The 25,427-nt window shown below is 53.5% G+C and overlaps 1 protein-coding gene across 9 annotated transcripts in view; it reads right to left on the bottom strand.

The window, feature by feature from the left end:
- Nucleotides 1-12,846: 12,846 nt before the first annotated feature.
- FBXO25 (F-box protein 25) overlaps nucleotides 12,847-25,427 on the bottom strand; it is a 52,765-nt gene continuing 40,184 nt past the window's right edge. For 3 of the 9 annotated variants that reach the window (XM_040489773.1, XM_040489781.1, XM_040489775.1), the window contains 6 exons: nucleotides 24,554-24,647; nucleotides 22,226-22,410; nucleotides 18,373-18,555; nucleotides 16,945-17,088; nucleotides 14,574-14,600; nucleotides 12,847-14,034 (listed from right to left, as the gene is read on the bottom strand). In XM_040489773.1, the coding sequence (XP_040345707.1) occupies nucleotides 13,945-14,034; nucleotides 14,574-14,600; nucleotides 16,945-17,088; nucleotides 18,373-18,555; nucleotides 22,226-22,410; nucleotides 24,554-24,647 (723 nt within the window). In that variant the 3' untranslated portion in view covers nucleotides 12,847-13,944. The remainder of the gene's footprint in view (nucleotides 14,035-14,573; nucleotides 14,601-16,944; nucleotides 17,089-18,372; nucleotides 18,556-22,225; nucleotides 22,411-24,553; nucleotides 24,648-25,427) is intronic. The other 6 variants (XM_040489776.1, XM_040489777.1, XM_040489774.1 and 3 more) reach the window with 5 other exon arrangements.

Raw genomic sequence — 25,427 nt, 5'->3', positions numbered from 1 at the left:
CGGGTCCCGGCCGGCAGGTGTGAGTCACACCCTGTGGGCCGCTGCAGTGTCATGTGGGGATGCTAAGTGCCTGTCACTCACCGCTGTGGAAGTCTGTGACGTGGGGTTGGCAACCTACGCCTTCATAATACTGTTTCTCAAATCTGAAGACAAAGCCAGATGGGAAGTGGAGCGTGCACTGTAAATCATTTTTCCTGTCTGCAAAGATTAACGTAAAAATAAACTCTTCTGTTGCATCTGATTACACGAAAATAAGTATGTTTGTGGTTTTTAATGTATTTATTGATGTGCTTTGGGAGAAAAGTATTTTTCCTTGATAAGAATTTACCAAAGCAACTTTGTGTGGTTCACAGGTTAAAGAGAATGTGGTTTTGATGTGGGGTTTTGTTTGCAGCCTGTGAACACACACCTTCACTGTGTAAAGTGGTCTGTGCTCCTCCTACTGTTGCTGGTTTTTTTTAAGGAAAGTGAGTGGCTTCAAAGAAAGTTAGAATTCATTCTTAATGCTGAGGTTTTTAAAAAAAATCAATTTCCTCTTTCATTATTAGTTTGCATGACTATTGGCATCTACTCCAAGGTAAATGCTCCGGTGACTTTAACCACTATAAAGCTAATGGCACTTTTCTTGATACCTTAAACCTCATTTTAAAATGCAAACAGTACGTGTAGACTTTTTCATAAATAAATGCCAATTTCAACCTAAGTTTCCAAGATGTATCTTTTGCATATCTGCCTTTTTCCGCCCTCAGTCTGTCAGGAGCCAGGTCGCAGCACCTGTGCGTGGGGGAGGGCTGTGCGTGCTCTGGGGCTTAAAGATAAAAGCGTCGTAATAAGCAGGCTTTCCCTTCATGTAGCTAAGCATCAGGAACACATCCGCAACAGTTTTACTTAATCACCGAAGTGTTTTTCAGAGAGAGTGGGGTGCGGGGTGGGGGGGCCAGAGAAAGAGGGAGACACAGAATCTGAAGCAGGTTCCAGACTGAGCTGTCAGCACAGAGCCTGATATGGGGCTCAAACCCACGAACCGTGAGATCATGCCCTGAGTGGGACACTCAGCTGACTGAGCCACCCAGGTGCCCTAGCACCTTTATCTTTTAAAAAGATGACCATCCATCCCTTAGACATAAGTCTTTGAGAAGGTAGCCCGTGTCAGAGGAGACAGGTACGTACCTCAAGAGCTGGGGAAGCACGCGGACGGACATCCGTGGGTCTCAGGGAGCAGGCACTTTCGGGAAGGCACGGGGGGGTGGTGGGGGGCACTGATTTCCTTCCCTATCCATGGGTGCCTGAGTGGCGGTTTCCCTTCCTTGGCTCAGTGGAGAGCCAGTCCGTGTCCCATCGCCCCGGTCGTCCACACCCTGCCTCACCCGTGGGGCCACGCCCCGGCTGCCCCCCAAACCTGCCTGCAGTGCGGGGGTCCCCGTGCATCCTGGGAGCTTCCTCTGCCCGCTCTCTGCTCCTGCTTATTCCTCAGCGGCTCCTCCTTTGCCTGTATAGAAGACCAGCAGGTGGCGCACTATTCAGGAAGCCACGAAGACTAATTGGCTAAGACCGCTTTTCCAATGATGGGATACTTTTCAATAAAGGTTCCCCACCGTCCCCCGGGTGAGGAGCTGAACCCCGAACGCCGGGGTGGGTTCTGTTGCAAAAGCAGTGCAAACCTCTGACGAGGCGGCGTCAGACATTCCCTGAGCGATTCAGTGTGCTCCTAGGGGCCGGGGAGCTGTCCCGTCCACGCGTGGGTGGGCTGGCCGTGGAGGACTCGTCTGCTGTCAGGCTGGCCGTGGGCAGGTCCTTGCTGGTTCTAGACGTCGGTTCCCTGGAGCTGGGCTCCCACGGGATCCATTCGCGGGCCCAGCCTGGGCCGCACTGGGGCATTGTATCCTCAGTACAAGGGGTTCACAGGGGCTCCCACCTGGCCACGGCTCAGGTCCCAGGAGGGCTGGTCACAAGATGCTGGGCTCCCGGCCCAGGTAATTTATAAATTAGGCACAGTGATGATCACAACATGCTGTGGGAGGAGTCACGGGAGTGTCGTCTTTCTCAAAACACCCCCACTGTGCTGTGCTGACCCTTCTTTCTGTGACGACCAGACAGGGCAGTCGCAGTGAGGGCAGTGACGCGGCCTCAGGCCACTAACGGCCATCTGGTTGGGAGAACACAGGAGTGAAACTGTCATTTCTTTGCTCCTGGGAGTGTGGCTGCAGAGGCTATGACCCTGGGGTGACCGCAGGGCCGGCTTGGATACCGACTTCCATCGAGGGTCCTTTTTAGTAACTGCCGTCAGGTGCCTGTGCCATCGGAGCCCCTCGGTGGGTGTCGGGAGCGCCTGGGCATCCCGGTGTCCCTCTACAGGGCACTTGGCAGGCCCTCCTAAACCCTCAGAGCTCCCCTACCTCCTCACCTCGTGCTGGCAGCTCCACTGTGCTTTGGTCGCACCAGGCTGGCCCTGGGAGCACAGGCTCTGGTTCCAGCACTGTGGTGGCGGCAGCAGCAGCAAGGCCTTCCTCCGGCACGTTGTGTCCAGATCAGGGTCTGCACCACGTGCGGGTGGAACAAAGTCACCGTGCGCACAAGTGGCTGTGACCAGCCAGCTGCCCAGGCCCAGGGGTTGAAGCAGTGACGTTGTGTGCGCTTGTATCTAGAGGTGAAAATATAGGCTCGTCAGGTGCGTCATCTGCCAGTAAGACTTTCAGTTCAAACCCTTTCTCTTCCGAGTATTCTTTGACTTTCTCAATAAAGCATTGGTGGCACCTTTCCGTACGACGGTTGTCACCCACACAGCCTGGTTATGTCCTTGGTTTTGAAGGCCTGCCCTACACCATCCGCCCCGCTGTGAACGCAATTCCATGCACATCTCCCTCCGGGGGAGCCGGGCTCCACCACAGCCGAGGACCTGCTGGGACGGAATCCGTTCTCCTCAACGGGCACCTTTGGCTCTGCTGCAAGCCTCCCCCACCTCCTGGCCTCTCACCCACGGTCTCTGATTGAACCAGCACCACGTTCCTCCTCCACGGATCGAAGGCCGTTCATGCGGCGATCTCGGGGACTTCCACCCTGGGCTCTTCCCTTTTCATGTAAAAAGGAAGCACTTTCTGTGACAGGCCATCTGACAGCCCAGCCAGCTACCAAGTCACTTTTCAACATTTAGAGAGCGATTCATTTAAGCATTTAGATGTAAACTACAGACATCATGACATTTCAACCCTAAGTGCTGTCAGTATACACATCTAAAAATGATATTCCCCTGAACCACCACTGTATCACAGGCACAACTAACAAAATTATTCAAGTAGAGTTTTCCATGTGGCTGAAAAATGTCTTTTTAGCTTCTTTTTCCTCAAAACCAGGATATGGTATATGAATCGTATCTGGCTTGGTAAAAACTCATAAATGTTAGACATGGTAAGTTAGGGTTAAGTTTCCCCAAGCAGTGGAGGCAGGTCTGCCATGCTGGAGGCTGTGTCCCTTTCCACCATCCTGGGTGGGCGCCATCATCAGGACGTACCCACGCAGGGGTCGGACACTCCGAGTCGTTCTCTGGTGTCGGCCAGGCTGCCTCCCACCTGTAGTCTGGTGGCGGGTCTCCAGAGGCTCCGATCATGTCACCAGGCCCTTATAACCTCCGTCTGTTGGCCCGGATTCTCATGTCCACCTCGGTAGCAGCCGTGCTGCGCAACAAGGATGTCCATTTGGATGGATAAACGTAGGCAATTAGAAATGGTCTTAACATGGTTTTCCAGAATTGCAGAGGAGATATTTTCATTTGGTGATAAAGGCTGTGTATAATTTCAGCTTTCCGAACAACTCATTATTACTGATCTCTTTGGGATTACTTCTATTGACTGTGATTTCCTTACTAAGTCAAGATCAGTGTTAGAGTTTTAGGAAAATATTTACAGGATTTTAAAAAGTGCAAAGTTTAACTATTTTCAAGAAAGCTGAACAAGTCTGGAAGTGGAAGGGGAATACCATTCACTCCAATGGAGTTTGGAGAAGTGGGTTCCCCCAACCCCCCAATCACTAGAATTTCAGAATTCTCCTCCCTGGAGACTTCAGAACTGGTCAGTAGGGTAAATGGAGAGACACCAAGAATTTCTGTTCTGAAAGAAGTCTCCAAGCTCAACACGTGGAAGCACATGAAGCCAACTTTCCCAGGAACCAGAGGAGAAACCATCCCTCTGGAGACACTCAACTCTGGATGCTCCAGGAGGGCACCACATCCTCCTCTCTCCCTCACTTTATGTTTGGGAGCTTATGTGTCTTCAAAAGTAACATAAAAATATTGGGAAAATGTATCCAAATATGAATAATTACCTCAAGTAGAATTATGGGTAGCATTTAAAATTTTCTGTGGATTGGCTTTTTAAGAAAGCTTTTTACAGGACATACACTACTTTTCGAAATACCTGTTACCTGTTTTTTTTATTGCAAAAGTAAAATGGAAAATATCAAACATACTTTTCTATAAGTAATGGGTTGGCAAACTACTGCCTACTAGCTAAATTTGGCCCACCACCTGTTTTTCCATGGCCCACAGGAATTATTTTTACATTTTTAAATGGGGAAAACTCTTAAAAGAATCCTATATCACAACACACGGGAAGTCTATGAAATGCATGTTTCTGTGTCCACAAAGTCTGGCACGTGGCACAGTCACTCGTGGGGAGGCTGCCTGCATCGCGGTGTCGCAGCCAAGCCCTTGGGGGTAAGGCAGCATGTAGCCCACAAAGCCCAGAATGTCTACACAAGTCTGCTAAGCCTGGGTATAAAGTCATGTGTGTACCCACCCATCTGGCCAGTGATGACCCCATTTTGTTTTATCGAGGTGCCCCTGACTGACCAAAGACATTAAAGTCAATCACAGACATCCTATAATTTTATCATCTTCATGTTGTTTAAATAAAGAAAACAGTTGAGAATTCATCAAGAAGATCGATAATCACACCTGCAGCCAACAGTGATAGAATTGAAGGAAGAAATTGGAAACTCCAGGGTACAGTGCAAAAAACATCAATCCCTCCACTTTCAGTAAGGGATAAAATCCACTGAGTGGTAAAACAATTTACCATACATGTTAACAGAAAGAAGGGAAAAACATGATCATTTCAACCAATGGAGAAAAGCCACTTGGTAAAAAAAAAAAAAAAACAAACAAACAAAAAAAAAAAACTCAACTAAGATAGGATTCTGCCTGATCTTACAAAGGGACATAAAAAAAGCCCACAACTAACATCCTCCTTATTGACAAAAGACCAAGAGCTTTTCCTCTAAGATACAGAGTGAGACAAGGACCCTCTCTCACCACTCCTTCTCCACATAGCACTGGAAGTCTTTGCCACAGCACTTAGACAAGAAATAAAAGGCATCCTAATTGGAGGAAGACACAAAATTATGTTTATAGATAACATGATCTTATTTGTAGAAAACCCTAAAGAGTCTTCCAAGACAAAAAAAAAAAAAAATGAAGAAAACCAAAAACCACCAAAAAGTGTAATAAACAAGCTCAGGAAAGTTGAAGGATAAAAAATCAGTATCAAAACAACAGATGCATCCATTTATACACGCTAACAATGAGAAATCACAAAAGGCAATTAAGAAAATTTCATTTATAAAAGCAACAAAGAATAAAATACTTAAGAATAAACGCAATGGCAGAGGCTAAGTATTGTACACCGAAAACTACAAAATGTGGCTTAAAGAAACTAGAGGAGACACAGATACATAGACCCCCCGTGCCTGTGGGTGTAAGACTTCATATTAAGACGGTAGCACCACCAGATTGATCTATAGATTAAATGCAATCTCATCAAAATCCCATGGCATTTTTTTGCAGAAACAAAAAAGATGGTAAAATTTACATAGAATCTCAAGGGATCCCAAGTAGCCAAAACAATCCTGAAAAAGAACAAAGTTGGAGGACACACACATCCTGATTTCAAAACGCACTATGAAAGGGCACCTGGGTGGCTCACTTGGTTGAGTGTCCAACTCTTGATTTCAGCTCAGGTTATGATTCCAGGATCTTGGGTCGTGGGATTGGGCCTCATGTCAGGCTCTGGGCTGAGCACGGAGCCTGCTTGGGATTCTTCCCTCCCTCTTGGGAGGGAGAGAGTGGGAGAGAGAGGGGCCCCCTCTGCCCCTCCCCTACTTGTGTGCACTCTCTCTCTGTAAAATGCTACAGTAATGAAAATAGTTTGGTCCTGGCATAAGAACACATTTAGACCAATAGAGACCAATGAGTAGAACAGAGAGCCTGGGAAGAAGCCCTCACACCATGATTTTAGACAAGGGTGCCAACACCATACAGGGACAGAAAGGGCAGTGTTTTCAACAAATGGTGCTCGGAAAACCGGATGTCCACACATGAAAGAATGAAGTCAGGCTCTTACCTTCCACCATACCTTTCACCAAATGCCTAAACACAAAAGCTAAATAAAACTAAAAGCCTTGGGCAAAAGCAGGGAGAGAATTTCATGACCTTGGATTTGTCAGTGATCTCTACAGAGATGAAAAGGTCAGCCAACAACAGGAGAAAGAGAGAAATGGGCTCCATTAAATTGCCAAGTGTAAGCATCAAAGACATAACCATGAGAAGACAACCCGCACAGTGGGGCAGGATCTTCAAGTCACATACCTGTAAGGTGTATCCAGAATATAGGTAGAACTCCTGCAACTAGACAACGAAAACACAACTTCACTAAAATGTGGGCAGAGGACTTGAATAGACCTCTCTCCAGACACAACACACACATGCCAGCGGACACATGGAAAGATGCTCAACGTCACTCTTCATCAGGGACATGCGAATCCAAACCACCAAGACGCCTCATGCCCGTTAGGGTGGTTACTGTACAGGAACGAACAACAACCTCAGAAGGTGACAAGTGTGGGAAGAATATGGAGAAGCCGGACCGCTTTGGCATTGTTGGCAGGGTATGAAATGGTACAGTGTCTGGGGAACACGGTACAGCACTTCCTCAAAACAGGATTAACACAATTAGCAACTGATCCAGCAGTTCTGTTTCTGGGTATTTATCCAAAGGAGTCAAAATAGAATCTTAAACTTTTAATATTACATATTTTTGACAGAGACACAGGATGAGCGGGGGAGGGGCAGAGAAAGAGGAAGACACAAAATCCGAAGCAGGAACCAGGCTCTGAGCGGTCAGCACAGAGCCCGACGTGGGGCTTGAACCCACAAACTGTGAGATCATGACCTGAGCAGAAGTCAGACGCTCAACTGAGCCACCCAGGCACCCCGTTCTTTTTCTTTTTTTTTTTTTTTAATTTACATCCAAATTAGATAGCATATAGTGCAACAATGATTTCAGGAGTAGATTCCTTAGTGCCCCTTACCCATTTAGTCTAGCCCCGCTCCCACAATCCCTCCAGTAATCCTGTTTTCCATATTTAGGAGTCTCTTCTGTTTTGTCCCCCTCCCTGTTTTTATATTATTTTTGTTTCCCTTCCCTTATGTTCATCTGTTTTGTCTCTTAAAGTCCTCATATGAGTGAAGTCATATGATTTTTGTCTTTCTCTGACTAATTTCACTTAGCATAATACCCTCCAGTTCCATCCATGTAGTTGCAAATGACAAGATTTCATTCTTTTTAATTGCTGAGTAATACTCCACTGTATGTATGTATGTGTGTGTGTGTATATATATATATGTATATACACACACACACACACATACACACACATATATATATATCACACATCTTCTTTATCCATTCATCCATCAGTGGATGTTTGGGCTCCTTCCATACTTTGGCTGTTGTTGATAGTGCTGCTATAAACATTAGGGTGAATGTGTCCCTTCGAAACAGCACACCTGTATCCCTTGGATAAATACCTAGTAGTGCAATTGCTGGGTCGTAGGGTAGTTCTATTTTGTTTTTTGAGGAACCTCCACACTATCTTCCGGAGTGGCTGCACCAGCTCGCATTCCCACCAGCAGCGCAAGAGAGATTCCCTTTCTCCGCATCCTCGCCCATATCTGTTGTGCCTGAGTTGTTAATGTTGGCCATTCTGACAGGTGTCAGATGGTATCTCCTTGTGGTTTTGATTTGTATTTCCCTGATGACAAGTCATGTTGAGCATTTTTTCATGTGTCGGTTGGCCCTCTGGATGTCTTCTTTGGAGAAGTGTCTATTCATGTCTTTTGCCCATTTCTTCCTTGGATTATTTGTTCTCTGGATGCTGAGTTTGAGAAGTTCTTTGTAGATTTTGGATACTAACCCTTTATCTGATATGCCATTTGCAAATACTCTTCCCATTCTGTCAGTTGCCTTTTAGTTTTGCTGATTGTTTCCTTCGCTGTGCAGAAGCTTTTTATTTTGATGAGGTCCCAGTAGTTCATTTTTGCTTTTGTTTCCCTTGCCTCTGGAGACGTGTTGAGTAAGGAGTTGCTGCGGCCAAGATCAAAGAGGTTTTTGCCTGCTTTCTCCTCGAGGATTTTGATGGCTTCCTGTCAGACATTGAGGTCTTCCATCCACTTTGAGTTTATTCTTGTGTATGGTGTAAGGAAGTGGTCCAGGTTCATTCTTCTGCATGTCGCTGTCCAGTGTTCCCAGCACCACTTGCTGAAGAGACCGTCTTTATTCCATGGAATATTCTTTCCTGCTTTGTCAAAGGTTAGTTGGCCATACGCTTGTGGGTCCATTTCTGGGTTCTCTATTCTGTTCCATTGATCTGAGTGTCTGTTCTTGTGCCAGTCCCATACTGTCTTGATGATGACGGCTTTGTAGTATAGCTTGAAGTCTGGGATTGTGATGCCTCCTGCTTTGGTTTTCTTTTTCAAGATTGCTTTGGCTATTCGGGGGCTTTTCTGGTTCCATACAAATTTTAGGATTATTTGTTCTAGCTCTGTGAAGAATGCTGGTGTTACTTTGATAGGAATTGCACTGAATATGTAGATTGCTTTGGGTAGTATCGACCCTTTAACAGTATTTGGTCTTCCTCTCCAGGAGCATGGAATCTTTTCCCATTTTTTTGTGTCTTCAATTTCTTTCATAAGCTTTCTATAGTTTTCAGCGTATGGACTTTTCACCTCTTTGGTTGGATTTATTCCTAGGCATTTTATGGTTTTTTGTGCAACTGTAAATGGGATTGATTCCTTGATTTCTCTGTCACTCCATTGTTAGTGTATAGGAATGCAACTGATTTCTGTGCGTTGATTTTATATCCTGCAACTTTGCTGAATTCATGAATCAATTTTAGCAGTTTTTTGGTGGAATCTTTTGGGTTTTCCATATACAGTATCATGTCATCTGCAAAGAGTGAAAGTTTGACCTCCTCCTGGCCAATCTGGATGCCCAGGCGCCCCATTCTTGAGGACATATTTACACACCCATGTTCACAGCAGTCAAAAAGTGGAAGCCACCAAGTGTCTGTCCACAGATGAACAAAACAAATCAACAGGATATTATTTAGCCTTAAAGAGTCAGGAAACTCTCACACCTACTACAACACAGATGGACCTTGAGGACATTATTTTAAGTGAAAAAGGCAGTCACAAAGGGACAGATGCTGTGTGAATCCAGGTATTGTATGTATCCAGGGTAGGTCATCCACGGAGACAGTAGATGGCAGTGCCAGGGGCTTGGGACCAGAAGTCAGCGTTTAATGGGGACAGAGTTTCAGTCTGGGAAGGTGGAAAGTTCTGGAAGGGGACAGTGGTGGGGGCTGTTCAATCTGAATGTACTTAATGCCCCTGGACACTTACCAGTGGTTAAGATTATGAATTTTGTGTGTATTTTACCATAATTAAAGTTTTAAAAATGACACTGGAGTTTTCTGCATAAAGAGTAGAAAGGTGGTTGTATTTACCTGCGCAAATTCCTCAAAATGACTACCAAATAAAAGTGATTTTTTTCTATTCCAAAAAAACAAACCACAACGTGACGTGGCAGGTCGTATCCTGAACAGAAGAGCAGTGTCGGTCGGAGGAGTCCAGGTGCCTGGAGAGCCGCCTCCTGGCTCCTCTCTGGCTGAGGGCCACAAGCCCAATTCTTGGCTGCATAACTTGCTGCAGGCCTGACCCTGGGTGAGAGGACAGGACAGCGAGGGACACACGGTGGGTCACCCACCTCTTCCAGCGTGGGTGGTCTGTGGGACAACACCTGCGGCCACACCACCCTCGGGGCTCCAGAGACACCCACTCAGGTCAGTCACGAGGACACCGGTGTCTACATGCCAGGAACCTGTGCAGGACAACAGACGGGCAAGGCTGCATTGAGAACCGGGTGGAAACGGGGACTGTCAGCCCGGAGGGTGCTGGCAGGCGGGCGCCCGGGGCGGGTAGGTCCTGACGGCCTTCCTCGTGTCTGTGCACACCCTCTGGTGGGTCACTGCGCAGTGTCTGATGGCACGCAAGGTGGGGAGGAGGAGGGAGGAGGACGGGTGGAGCATGATTTGCACACACAGTTCATGAAGGAAGTGATGTGATGTTTCATAAACCGCTTTTGTTTGTTTGGTTTTTTTTTACAAATTTTTAAAATTTATTCATTTTTTGAGAGAGTGCATGAATGGGGAGGGACAGAAAGAGGAAGACACAGAATCCGAAGGGCTCCAGGCTCTGAGCTGTCAGCACAGAACCCGACGTGGGGCTTGAACTCACAAACTGTAAGATGATGACCTGAGCCGAAGTCAGATGCTCAACCGACTGAGCCACCCAGGCGCCCCGACCTTCTGCCTCTTCAAACTGGTTTTCAGAGGGCAGCACCCGTCGCTGGCAGTGACTGTGGAGAAAGCATCCTGGCCGTTGCTGAAGCGCAGGCTCCTCGGGAGAGGAGCTCCAAGCAAACCCGCAGAACCGGGCAGCCTTATCCTCTGACAGGGAGCAGGTTTTCCGACAGGGAAGCTTCTCAGTAACCACGACTCACATGGAGTTCTACCCAATGTTTAAAGGAGAATTAACATGAGTCCTCCACACACCCTTCCACCAAAGGGCAGCTGGACCACTTCCAGGGCAAGGTCATTCTCGGAAGCCGTCTTCACCCTGGTGCCCAAACCAGGCAGCACGACGATGCGCAGACTGAGGCCTCTCACAAAAAACCCCACAGCACCTGACGCCGGAAGACCCAAACCCACAACCATGTACACAGGGCCTCGGCTCGCAATGCAAGGGTGGTGCAACCTGCAGAGATCAAGGGATGTGGGCGCCTGGCGGGCTCAGCTGGTGGTTGAGCTGGAGCCCCACGTTGAGGGTAGGGATTAAAGATAAAATCTTAAATTAGCCAATGTGATACCCAAATAGGATGAAGGATGAAACCACATGATCTCAACAGATGCAGAAAAACACTTGACAGAGTCCAATACTCATAATTTAAAAACTCCCCAAAAAGTAGAACTGGAAGCTTCACCCTCAACCTGATAGAGGCGTCTGCAGAAAGCACACAGCTGACCTCGCAGCCGCCCTCACATGAGAGAGACGACAGACGTCTACACCCTGCTGTTAACCTGGCAGTTCCAGTCCGTATTCCCCGCTGCCGAAGATGGGGACTCGTGTCGCTGCTCGTAAGGAATCTATACAACTGCTCTGGGCCGAGTCAGGGGTTCAGCAAGGTCAGAGGACACAAGCGAACACATGTTTTACACAGGTGTCTGCACAGCAAGACAATGGCAGCATTCACGCACGGCACGCATCAGACGCAGTCAGATCCTCGAATACGGTCTCACAGCAGACCTACTTCTCAGGACCAAGGCCTCAACAGTCAACAGTGCCACCTGCTGAACTGTGACAGGGACCACCTCGGTCCTCTGGGTCCACACCGGGTGAGAAACATCTTTCTGTGCCTTGAGACGGGCAAAGTGGGGCTGCGTCTGGATGGGCTTCCTGGGCTGGCAGTGCCCACAGGGCTCACCTCATGCACATCCCGTCTCGGGACCAAAGGCACATGAGACTGACCGCAGGGTCTCCAGCTGTCCGTGCCCTCACGTCTCACCGTCCCCTGCTCTGGAAGGCTCTCCACAGACCGGAATTCCCAAGTACCTGCATTCCACGGTGTGGATTTACGACCACTCTGCGTCTCGCCCCATCCTGGAGGATGGATCTGTGCCTCCACGTGGCTGTTGCTGCCTTAGTCCGCGGCCTCAACTCCGTGTCTTCCTGGACACGGCTGAGATTGCCACTAGCTCGGGCCGGGCTCGTGCACGCACCTGGGCCTCGCGCATCCCAGGTCTGGGTCTGACTGCGTCCCCTGTGCAGAGACAGGCTGTGCTCCTGTCCCTGCGACACCATCACCATTGTTTGGGGAAAAGAGCCCAAACTTCAATATCCTCTTAAGAAGAAATTAATACAAAAGGCAACCGGCAAAAGGTACACCTTAGGTAACTGACCAAAAGCAGAAGCGAATGGCCGACAAAGAAAAGGAAATGTCGCCGCGCCTCGTCCTTCCCTTAGGAAAAGCGCCGAGGGAACAGGACGTGGGGGTGGCCGTCCTTAGGGACTCAACACCATTGTCTCCGGTTGTGACAACTTCTGTTCACAGGACAGTCTGAAAACATCCTTTGACCCGTTCGTCTTGAGGAGGTACCAGCTGCACAGCCCGCGGGCCCTGACAACAAAGACCGGCCTGGATGGTGCTGAGCAACCAATGAAAACCATGCTTTCAAAATGCTGTGGATGGTGCTGAGCAACCAATGAAAACCATGCTTTCAAAATGCTGTTGAGAAAACGGTTGCTCATAAAGTGAAAACGGTAAACGGAGGCTTACGCTCCATGAGAAGCTCTTACACAAGACACAGACGCCCTGGGCTCCACGGCCATTCCGCGGGAAGCGACTGTGCACCGCGTACAAGCTGTGCCCCCAGCATCCGGGCAATACAGGACAGGACACCGAAGGTGCAGAATCTTTACTTACAAGTATGCAAAACTGCAAACCATTCCAATACACTTGGCAGAGACAAACACTAAAGGACAAAGTAGAAATGATTCCACGGTGGGGGGGGGGGGGCCGGCGGGGGGTCCCTGACACTACTAAAAGACCGGAATCCACGATGTGTTTCTCTCCAACAGCGGGTGGGGGTGGCAACATCCTTTCTAGCAAGAGACAGCAGGCCCCTCCAGGGGCAGGATTATGGGGGATTTTTATATTCTTTTTTAACACCTTTATTTTCAAAATTATCTAAAATAGACGTGCATTATTTTAAAAATAAGGCAATCTTTTTTAAAAGTTTAAATAAATGATATCAAAATCACTCACACTTTTCCAGAAAGATGCAAAACAGAAGCTCCATCGGTAGACAGACAAGATTTATTACTCTGTCTGTAAAAGGAGCTCCAGTACAGGGCAGTCGAGGCCGAGGGCTGTCCCTCCTCCTCCTTGCCGTGGCGCATGCTCCGTGGCCGGCTGCTGCCCCGTGGTTCACCAGGAGCACCCCACCACCACCTCTGCCGGCCACCTCTGCAGAGTTCACAGCCCGACCACCGAACACAGAGACACCACACGTCTCCCAAGGTTCAATGCGCAGAGGGTTCACTTGGACACAGCCAGTGCAGTTAACACACATGAAGAAAAATAAATACTCTGCACCCGGTATCTACAAGGCTCACTTACTCTGTCCCCTGCCTCTCATGACTACGAAATCAGGAAACTAACATTGGACAGTTAGGAAGAACAGCATTAGCTGTTAGTGTCAGCTCAGCACACAGTGTGGTGCTAAAAACCCAGAATCTGACTGAACCGTACTCATAAATCTGCCAAGTTGCCAATTTTAGTAGACTTGGATGAAAAGGACTTTCTAGAGGAGAGAGTAGAAATGTTTTTGCTTGGGTTCCCTGACCCCCTTTGTAACTGAAACCAGCCCCACAGCCCTGGCCACACGGGGGAGCGTTCTCCACGTCGTCCTCGTCCTCGTGTCCCTATCCTCACCGCTGGCTGCTGCCTGGTGTGGGTGCCACCCGGTGTTGACGCCCCTCCCGCAGCGATGGCACCTTCAGAACCGGAACAGGTCGATGAAGTGCTGTGGAGACACAGGCATGAAGCAGCTGTCGGGGTCGGCGGCCGTGCAGGGGTGCCCCGAGTCCTGCGGGGGGAAGGAGAGGCATCAGCACCCAGCACCTGCCCCGTCACAACACGTGGGAAGTACACGGGCCACGGCAGTTTGTCAGAAGAGATAGGGGCCGGGGGTTTCTGCCTCCCTGGCCTGGCGCCACACGCTGTGTTCCCCCGCAGCCACTCTGCTCCCACCCTGCCCCGTGGGGTCAGGCCCACGCCCATCAGCTCGCAGGCAGCGTGCAGCTGGGGACCAGGGTCACACCTAACAGGACAGAGGACTAAGGACACAGGCTTTCTGTGGACTGAGAGCCCAGGCCGATGGGAGCCTTCGGCCACGCCAGGGCAGCACCTGCGCGGGAGGTCTAAGGACTAGTCTACGATTTCCCCTCCGGCTGAGCCTGCCGCTCGAGCGCTGGCCTGCAGGGTCTTCCCTGAACCCTGGTGGGGCTGGAGCGAGCAGGAGCCCACCTCTGGCCACAGGCCCCACGCATGCTGGGAGCCCAGGCCAGCCGGTCGGTGGGGAGCATGCATGGGACGCGACACAGGCCTGGTCTAGCACGGAGGTACCTTGAACAACAAAGCAAGGCGGCAGTCCTTCGAGATCGTGGAGAAAGAACCGGGAGGAGTGCGGGCAGGGGCGGGAGAGAAAGGAAAACCAGCATTAGAGCGAGCGAGAGAGTGGGCTGCACCGAACACTGGCTCTGATAGCAGGTGTTTGAGTGTTAACCAGAACCATCGGGTAATTAGACCAGGCCACACACGTGTCATTAAAGCGAGCGTGGGTGGCAGCACCGAGGACCCCTTGACTTGAGGATGGTCCTGTGGCAGCGACAAAGATGCCCGTTTCCACATCCACCTCCACTGACCACTCGGTGCCCAAGCTCTTCGCGACTGTTCACTAGAACACGCAAAGCAGAGCTGGTGTTTCCACATACGTTTTGTACTGAAAGGTTTACAACAGGTTTAGGAAAGCCCTTTGTTCCTTCCCTCACAGCTGAGCGCCTGCTGCTGAATCAAGTGAACTAGATCCCACAGGTGCCAGGAGCCTCGTGGCCACCCGCCCACCACCCACTGGGGTCAAGAGGAAGGAGACCACCACCCGCCCACCACGCGTGGGCCTGGCTGCAGGGACCTGGGGCTGGACACCAGCGTATTGTCACTGCGTCGTGGAGGCAGAGTGCACGAGGCGGCCCGGGAACCTCCTGCACACAGGCATAGCCAGCTGTGATCACTCCCACTCCCACCCAGAGCCCCAGACCTGCAGTGTCATCAACACTGGTCTCTACTCAATCTGATCTCTGGTGGCAGACACCCCAAGACAGGTGACATGTCCCAGGCAGTACCTGGACTCTGTCTGGCTCTCAACACCCCACCCCCAACCTGACACCACTCTCCCTGGAGCTGCGGGGGTGGGGGGGGGGTCCAGACACTCAGCTGCAGAACAGGCAGGAGCAGGGCCCCCAGTGTAGGCACTGAGCAAGGGGCCCTGAGACCAGATCGCATGCGGGGACCCGCTCCAATGGCATCAGGGGACACACCGTGGTGGGTTGGCATCAGTGCTGGGACTGCAGACAGAGGTCAGTCTGGTCCTGTCAGGTGAGGCCCCAACACCTCTCTGTCCACAAGGACCTGCCGTGTGTGAGACGCGGCCCCCATCACACTATGGTCTGTGCCCTTCGACTGGTGACCCAGGCCCCTCTGCCCCCACCTGGAGCCCCACTCATCCTCTGACAGACATGAGACCAAGGGAGGGACGGGCCTGCTCACAGACGCTCTGCTCTTGAACTGTGTTCTAGAGAACATGTTCTACAGGACAGCCACTGCAAGACACACGACATGTTCTGTCTTTTCCGTTCTGAGAAGGAAGTCCTGCTAAAGTGCAAGCCAGCGAGTCAGAAACACGATCGCATGTAACTGGCACAAGGAGGCATCAGGAAGGATCCGTGACGCTGCCCACCTTTCACAGAGTAAATAAACCTCCATTAAAATAATACAGCAAACAACATCATTACATTCACTGCCACGGATAACCTGAAATCCCAGAAGTGACACTACTGTAAATATAACGTGAAATGAGAAAAATCTCAAGCAGTCCTCTCTTTTCCGACAACCTAGGGCTTGCTACATGGTCTACCTAACAAATCACAGGTGGAAGTGAACAGACAGGGCTGGATCGGCCAGGTAGACGCGGATGGCGGGAGAGCGCGAGAGGGCCATGCCACACACGGGACGCGCACCGGGTCACCCTCAGCAGGGTCTGCTTCCCTCTCCCGTGGAAATCTCACAACATAAACACACAGTCCCAGATGCAGAGTATCAGCAGGTGAGGAAGACGAGGCGCTGCCCAGGGCAGGTGTGCACGTGCTCACCTCCGCCTGGAGGGCCAAGGAGAGCCCCGGGTCTGCGTGGCGGGAGGTGACAGGGTGCCGGGTGCCCAGCACACTGGGTACTCGGGTTCAAGTGTGAGTCAGGAAACTCTGGTCCAGTTTCTGTCAGGTAAGTCAGGAAACCCCCTGTGTGTCTGGAAGGCTGTGCCCTCCCTACTGTGGGGGCTGGGCCTGGAGGGGGAGCCTGTGGAGGCACCTCCAAGGGGTCCCAGGACAGCTCCGGACGGGCTCCACCCAGGTGTACAAAGGACAGTTCACCCCTGCCCTCCAGTTGTGGGCTGGTAGGACATCCAGAACCGCAGGCAGGAGATGCGGCAGGAACCCGGCACCGGCCCAGGACCAGGAGCCATGGGCCCCACCAACCCGGGGACACGTCCTGCCAGCGAGTGCCCAGCAAAGGCAGAAATGCGTTCTGACTCAGACTCCAAGTTCTACGTTTTACTTCCGTGACTTGGTCCCCCTGCCGTGACACTAAGGAAACTGCCATCTTCTTACTGTTGGGCCTGCAGTGGGACAGCCGCGTCCAGGATGCAGCCGCCCAGCTGCCTCACCTTCCAGAAGAGGATGCTGCAGTGCCGGCAGAAGTGCAGGGTGTCCCCGTACTGCTCCCGGGTTGGGTAGTGCTTCTCCAGCACGAAGTACATGAGCTTCCACTCCACGTGGCCCTTCTCCGAAACGATCAGGTGTCTACAAAACTGGACACACACAACTCTGTTCAGCACGTGGCTCTCACAGACGGTATCAGGTGCAGCTTGATTTCACAAGGCAGCAGAGTGCAGGACACAGTTACCTGAAATGCAACTCACCTGGATCAAATCAGACGGGACCAGGACAGGGCAGCATCCCCGCCCAGGAGACCTGTGCCCTCCTGGGGCTCTGCCACCGTCAGAGACAGCGCCCAAGGCAAGTCCCACCTGCCGCCTCCATCCTGGAGAACCTTCTCTCTCCTCCCCTGGCTTCTCCCCCTGCTCCCTCCAAAGAATTCAACACCCCTCATCTATGCTGACCTTAGAGCCCCAGTCTTTCCTCGCAGCTGAAATTCATCCTGACTTCTCGGATTCTCCCACAGCAAATCCACCTTGACCATTTTCTCTGGGGTCACAGAGGCCTCCAACTAAACCCAAGGGCCCTCTGCTTAGCTGACGGCCCAGGACCTCCAGCACCAGGTCTGGTGGGTCCCTTACACCCTGGACTCCGTGTGGTCCCCAGGGCAGGTGGCCCGCTCACTTCCCTGTGCCACTCCAGCCCCAGCTCCTCCTCCAGGAGCCGTGCCGCCCTCCTGGCCTCGGAGGCATCCTCACACTCTCCTGAACGTTCTTCCAGAGGACCAACAATCTCACAGAAACTGCGCTCTGCTCCCAGTGCCCTCGCAGCTCCTCTCAGCCCGCTGGGGAAACCCCGGGACACGGCGTGGCTGCAGCACCCTCACGCACACCACAGCCTGCCCTTTCTCAAGGACACCCGCCGCCCGGTCCTCCGAGGGCGACGGCCTCCCCCCGAGCACACATCCAAGGCTCTGTCTACTGCCCTCACCTGTCCCCGCAGCAGCCACACCCTCCTCTGACGGGTGGCCTGGTTCCTGACCGTCCCACCCGCCCCACACGTGTGTGAGACTCCAGCTCTGGTCCCAGAGGTACGACAGCAAACCGGAACGGCCGGCAGGTCGCCGGTTCTCAGAACTGGGTCTGAAGGCACGGGCTGCGGGGAGGGGAGCGCAGAGAGCCGTGTACAGCTGCTGGGCACAGGCTCGGGTTCAGGGGGCACAGCACCTACAGGGCATGCGGCGCGGCGGAGGCCGGCGGGCAAGGAACGGATGCCCTGGTGCCGACCGGGGACCCAAAAGCCCTGCCTCACTCTGCCATCTGTGCTGGGTCACATCTGCCGTCACGGACCCTCCCCAACGTGGGAACTGAACTTCACGAGCTCCCGAGGAGAAATCACGGGGTCCTGCACAAGCTCTGAGGGGCCCCCACACTCACTTGCTTCTCCGCGAAGTGGTACTGACACAGCCGCTTCCACAGCTGCCGGTCCTCACTGAGCGCAGACAGGGTCGGGGTCACCTGGCCCAGCGTCACGATGTCCCAGCCATCGGAGAATCTGTACAGGATGTTGTTGAGCATGTGCAGTGGGAGGTCGCTGAGGGTGAGGCCGTCGTTCACCTGCTGGAAGGGACATGGACGGCGGTTCACTGCGCGCAGCACGAGAGGGCGCCAGGCCGTAAGGAAGCCCAGCAGCCGAGCCTGAGCAGAAGCTCCGACCAACGCGTCGCCCAAATGCCACCGTCCCTCCCTCCTGGCAGTGGAGTCCTGTGCTGCCCCAGGCCCTGGGGGGTCACACCCTCCCCCTGCGCAAGATTCACATCTTCCACGTGGCATGGACGTGGCTGGGGGCCAGGGGGTCCTGAGCAGGGAGGGGGGTGGCGGGGAGTCACTGGCTGATCGCAGAGGCCCCAGTAGCGCTGGGTATCCAGTTTCTAATGTAGAAACTATGCCCTCCCCGCTCCCTCCCGAGGGTGCAGCTCCAGGGGATAGGGTGGAGCCTGTGCACATCCCATGGGGGGAGTGGAGGGGAGGTTGGGGAGGGGACCCGGATGGAGAGAGAGGCGACAGAGGGAGGGAGTCAGGCACCCTGTGAGCACCCCCACCTCCCGGCAAGAACCCCTCACTAGCACACGGAGAGCGCAGTGAGGGTTAAACAAGGGTGCAGAGTCCTGTGGGCTCGGGGACGCGTGCACACCCGTGCACACTCCTGATGTGGCTGAGTGGCTGAGAGACTGTCCTCGTCCCTGGCGGTCAGCCCCAGGGACGGCCGGCTCCCTCTGGTTTCTGTTCTCTTGGGCAGCCCAGTTCCCTAGGCACAGTCGGTGCCTGTGGGGGGAGCACTCCTCGAGCTTGGTCCCCAAATCCCCCGGCAGGTGCGGAGAGGGGCCAAGCCGCGCACCCTCGGTCCACGTCGTCGCTGTGTCACTGCCCGGCAGCAGTCCCAATACAGGTGCATCGTGGCACTTTGCGGGGGCCGTGAGGGGGATTCCCATGCCTCCGGGCGTGGTGGCAGCTCAGGGCACATCTCTGAGGATGTTTCCCCTCGTCGGACCCCTAGCCACCAGCCTGGGAGCCGTCGCCGGGCAGTGCTGCACAGGTGTGTCCCGTGTTCCTGCCGTCACACTGACAAACGTGTCCCCGCCTCCGCTGGGCGGCACAGCGCCCGCAGACACGAGCTGTCAGTGCTGCTGGCACACGGCAGAGGGCGCACGCGCGGGCCCACACACACACACACACGCTCCGTGGGCACTACAGCAGGCATGTGACGGCTCCTGCTGCTCCTGTGCTCCTCCCCCCTCCTCCCCAGAGGAACCTGCGCATCACACCGGAGCTCATGAGCACCCGCTGCCCTCACAAGGCGCAGGAAACGCCCCGACGGTCCAGGGTGACTGAACCAGACGGCACCACAGAAAACACCAGCGTGGTTCATCACGACTTCTGACGGCGCAAACGTGAGGCGGCACAAACCCCGGCTGGACCGTCAGTTGGAAGCCGAAGCTGTGGTGCCTTCCACTCAGCTTGCCCCGCCCCCCCCTCCCCTCCCCCCCCACTGCTGAGCCATTTCCTGTTGAGCTCCACAAGCAGGTCCCCAGGCGGGCAGGAATGTGGCTCCTCCCCTCCTGCCCTGGCCCTCCTGGCACATCGCACGCACCCATGCCCACTCCTGCGGAAGCACGCCCACCTTCCCTGCAGGCCCTCGAGCTGCCCTGGCTCCCACAGGACCCAGTGAGGACCCACCTCCGCCCTCGACTTTCTGCCCTCACAGCAGGGCCGCCTGTCATTGCCCTGGGGGAGTTTCCACCACCTTTCAGCAGCAGCAGCAGCAGCAAGGGGTCTGCTCCCCGCAGGCAGGACCCCAGACTCAGGCACCATGACTCTCACACCCACGAGCTGGACTGACCTGCGGTCACGCACTGTCCCCTGCAGTCTCGCCCGGGCTGCCTGGGCTCCCAGCACACAATGACCCCCTGATGCAGATGCCCACAACCTGGCCACACAGTTCTGGGAGGCCAGGAGCCTGCATTTAAGGGTCACCACGCTGACTTCTTTCCTGGAACTTGGAAGAGGAGGCCACCGCTGCCACCAGGGACACGGGACGCGGTGTCCGAGGCTGGCGGGGCTCAGCTCCAGGTGGTGCTCTTGGACCCACACCGTCCATGCTCCGGGCACATGCTCGGCTGCCCTGCTCCACTGGCGTCTACACAAGCGTCCTCTGAATAATCAAAGGTGGAGCTCAAGGCTCGCTGGCCTGTGGCCTCAGCCTGACACCCTGAGGAGCTCCTGCCTCCGAGTTCCTGAAACCTTCCCACCTGTGAGCCTCCCTGCACTGCCCACTGTGAGGGTACAAAGCCCAGGTCACGCGGGCAGAGAGGGAGTCCATGGCGCGATATCAGATATCAGGACCGGCGTGGCCATGACCGTGTCACTTGACACACCAGTCTTTCCGTTTCCTCCCTGGTGCCAGTGACTGCGGGGACCATGCCCCAGGAAAGCCAGCTCCGAGCGCAGAGTGGGGCCCAGGTCAGGAGACAGTCCCCGCCCCTGCTCTCCCTTGGGGCCTCCTCCAAGCTGCCGTAAATGACAGGAGGACCCACCAGGAGGCGGGTGCCTTCTCAGTCCTGCTAGCGGCCAAGGCCTCTGCCTGCCTTCCCCTCGTGATGCAACGTGCGCCAGCCCAACCGTGTGCTTGTCTGCCCTCCCGTGGGGGCTGCGGTCACCGCAGGTTTCTCTCTCCACGAGCTCCCTTCATGGGGTCCTGCCCTCAGACCCCTGCTGGCCGCCCACCCCCAGCTCACTAGTTCAGGCGGCACCTCCAGGTTGTCTGGCCACGCACGCGAGAGACAAGTGGGGCACAGGTGTGAGGTCTGGCCACTTGTGCAAGGCTTCCACACGGCATGCGTGTCCCTCTCACAGGCGGACTTTCCAGTCACAGCCCTCAGCCGCAGGGGGACACCACATCCGCTGCACAGATGATGCTTCTGTCAAGTCTGTTGAGTGCTTACCAACACTGAACGTAAGAGAATCTGTTGTAACTTCAAGCCATAGTTAGGGAACCTCTACTCTTTCCGTAAATCCCATATTCAGATGGCAAATAAGTGGCCCATAGTTAAGGTTTTCCAGATCACTTCTGAAAGCAGCCGCCTTCGTGTGGAGCCTTAGGCGCACTGACGGGAGGGGACCTCAGCCCCATCAGAAGGGCAATCTGGAGAATCCATCACCTGCTGGGCACCGCAGGCCATTCCGTCCACTCTTTCCTTTACAGAATCCTGGACGTGAACAGAATACCACCTGCAACACTGACTTAGTCAACTGGGCGAACACTTTCAGTTCCTGGAATAAGCCCTTTCCGGACAAGTGACAGGATCTGCACCCTCTCCTGCCCAAGCGCGTTCTTGCAGAGCTCCAGGCGGATGCATGTGACAACAGGCTCGTGGGGCAAACGCGGACCCTGGAGAAGCAGCACTGTGTGCACAGGAGTCGCTGGCAGTACAAGGCAGATGGACTCACGGGTACTTATTCTGGCCCCAAGCACCTAACTTCCTTTAGAGGCAAGTTAGCGCACTGCCTCACGACCCACCCTCTCAGCGATGGCCACCCCCACGGTCTTCTCCAAGGCGATGGAAGCCATCACGGGGCCATCTGGCCCATATCATCTTCAAGCAGTAATTACGAACACACAAAGAAAAAAGCCCTCCAAAAGCTGTACCAGCCGCTCAGGCCCTGTGGTCACCGGGAAGCATCCGGTGACGCGGACTCCCGGCACGCGGCTGTCGGGCCCACGAGCCCCTACCTTAGTCATCTGAAGGTTCTGCAGCTGCTGCTGCCAGGCAAGAACGGTCTCCAGACGGCACACCCAGATGTTGCTGTTCCCCACCAGCACGGACTTCCCGACCCCGCGGACAAGGATGCACAGGGTGGAGCTCAGGTCCTGGAGAAGATCCTTGATAAGGCGGGGGTTCTGGTGGTCGTCGAGCACTGGGTAGGACAAAACACAAGACTGCGGATCTGTACAAGTCAACTCCTCGTCCACCGACAGCATTCACAGACGCGCCACAGAGCGGAGCACTGCTCTGCCCCAACAGGGGTGAATCCAGGGGGTGGTGTCCCGTAACGGGGAGGGAGGGGGGCATCGCGAAGGGACAGACCCCATGTGGAGCCCGTTCTGAGACAAGGCGGGGTGGGCGCCAGGGAGGGGTCAGAGTCCACGGGGATGTTCCGGAGGCAGATGGAGGGGTGGTCACACAACCATGGGAATGTGCTTGAAAATGATTATGGTGGTGAATTTAGGTCATGTATATTCAACCAAAACAAAACATGATGACCTAATTTCACCACAACCCCAAACTGGCATCACTTCTGAGATACCAGAAACATGATAAAATTTAGAAAAACATGAAAATATTGCCTAATAGTAGAATTTTGGTTGAGTCTATAATTTCGCCTTTAAAATTGGCAGCCTCTACTTCCTTTATACTCATCACTGGGGCGCCTGGGTGGCGCAGTCGGTTAAGCGTCCGACTTCAGCCAGGTCACGATCTCGCGGTCCGGGAGTTCGAGCCCCGCGTCAGGCTCTGGGCTGATGGCTCGGAGCCTGGAGCCTGTTTCCGATTCTGTGTGTCCCTCTCTCTCTGCCCCTCCCCCATTCATGCTCTGTCTCTCTCTGTCCCAAAAATAAATAAACGTTAAAAAAAAAAATTATATACTCATCATAAAGAGAATTGATATTTAAAAATGCCTTACACATACAATCCTAAATTTACACAGGAACATAAACTCATGGTGTGAAATTTAAACTCCATTTATTATTATTTTTTTTAATTTTTTTTTTTAACGTTTATTATTTTTGGGACAGAGAGAGACAGAGCATGAACGGGGGAGGGGCAGAGAGAGAGGGAGACACAGAATCGGAAACAGGCTCCAGGCTCCGAGCCATCAGCCCAGAGCCTGACGCGGGGCTCGAACTCATGGAGTGCGAGATCGTGACCTGGCTGAAGTCGGACACTTAACCGACTGCGCCACCCAGGCGCCCCTAAACTCCATTTATTATTAGCCAGTAATTAATCAAGACAAGCGTTAAATTAAAAATAAAGCTCCAGGCTTGTTTGATGCCTAAACATCTACAACCTTGGTCATGGAAACATAAAGCAAGCACGACATGCACCTGGTTACCTGTGACAAAATGAACTCTCTCTCTAGAAATTGGGGATTCCCTGTGACAAGGTGAACTCTCTCTCTAGAAATCAGGAATCACCCCTGACAAGGTGAACTCTCTCTCTAGAAATCAGGAATCACCCCTGACAAGGTGAACTCTCTCTCTCTCTAGAACTCGGGGATTCCCCCTGACAAGGTGAACTCTCTCTCTCTAGAACTCGGGGATTCCCCCTGACAAGGTGAACTCTCTTTCTAGAAATTGGGGATTCCCCCTGACAAAGTGAACTCTCTCTCTCTCTAGAACTTGGGGATCCCCCCTGACAAGGTGAACTCTCTAAAACTCAGGGATCCCTCCTGACAAGGTGAACACTCTCTCTAGAAATCGGAGATCCCTCCTGACAAGGTCAGCTCTCTAGAACTCGGGGACTCCCCCTGACAAGGTGAACTCTTTCTAGTAATTGGGGATTCCCTGTGACAGGGTGAACTCTCTGTCTAAAACTCAGGGATCCCCGTGACTAGATGACCTCTCTCTCTAGAACTCGGGGATTCCCCGTGACAAGGTGACCTCTCTCTCTAGAACTCATGGATTCCCCACGACTAGATGACCTCTGTCTAGAACTCGGGGATTCCCTACGACAAGGTGACTTCTCTCTCTAGAACTCGGGGATTCCCTGTGACAAGGTGAACTCTACCTCTAGAACTCGGGGATGCCCCGTGACAAGAGGAATTCTCTTTCTAGAACTCGGGGTAACTATCTTCCGCATTATGCTCCTTTGTGTGCACAGCAACCTTGAGGAAAGGAAACCACAGGAACAGAAGGGGAGAACCACAGACTGACCTACACTCGGGTCTAGAAACTACCGCGTCATTGGACAGTGCGGTTCCTGACCACACTGGCGAGTAATAAAGAGGAATCCCGTCCCCGTCTCCTTATCTAGGTTAGTAAACACATCGGTCAGCAGCTCACCCTTCCGGACGATTTTGTCCAAAACGTTGAAGTAATTCTTCTGGGCGACGCCACTCAGCGAGGTCAGCTGGGATTTCGCGATGAGCTGCAGGAGCTGGAACGGGAGAGGATGCATCAGCTGATGGGGAGGCAGGAGCCGCGCTGGCCCCTGGCCTGTCACCGTCGTCAGCGCAGTGATTTCCGAGGGTGGACGCGGGCTCGAGGGGCGGACCCAAGGCGATTCTCACCTCAGGCAAGTCTCCTGAATGCCGTCCTTACAGCGTGCTGGGCCGCACCTTTGGCCGCCACCAGCCCTCTCCCCTTTACGCTCTCTCTCCCTTTCGTTCTTCCTCATTTGCCCGCTCCTGTCCCTCCGCCCATACCCGCGTCTCTCTGGCCCCTGGCCCGCCCACTGCCACCTCCCATGACAGCCCCGTCCGATTCCGGCACCGCCACCGCGGTCTGCCTGCACACTCTCACTCCCACCGGCGGGGGCGCCACAGGCTCTCCACGCCCCCCTCCCACTCTGTTCTGAGAGACGCGCGCTCCCTCCTGCAGGGCCTGTTCGGCAGGGCCCCCGCTCCTGCAGGCCCACAAACGAGGTTCTCTGGGGGCCACAGCCAGGCCTCCCCGGCGCCGGCACGAGTGTCTTCTGGTGGCCCCCACACCTGCCCCCCACCCCCGGTCGGAACACGTCTGTTCCCGGCTTCCTGCACCGTCTCTGCCCGATCTCGGCTGCTTTCCGCAAGCGTGAACCCGCCTCAGAGTGCGTGAACACCCGCCTCCTGTCTCCCGGAACGTGGATTTTCCACCCTCCCTCCAGTTCACCGTGCCGGTGTCCAGAGGGAGAAAAGGAATCCAGGGAGGCCGCTAAAGTCCAAACCAGGCGTTACAA

Source organism: Herpailurus yagouaroundi, unplaced genomic scaffold (genome assembly GCF_014898765.1).
Source record: "Herpailurus yagouaroundi ecotype Mexico unplaced genomic scaffold, PumYag 181, whole genome shotgun sequence".
In the NCBI taxonomy this organism is placed as follows: domain Eukaryota; kingdom Metazoa; phylum Chordata; class Mammalia; order Carnivora; family Felidae; genus Herpailurus; species Herpailurus yagouaroundi.
Note: the sequence above shows the minus strand (reverse complement) of the source record. Positions and strands in the feature narration are given on the sequence as shown.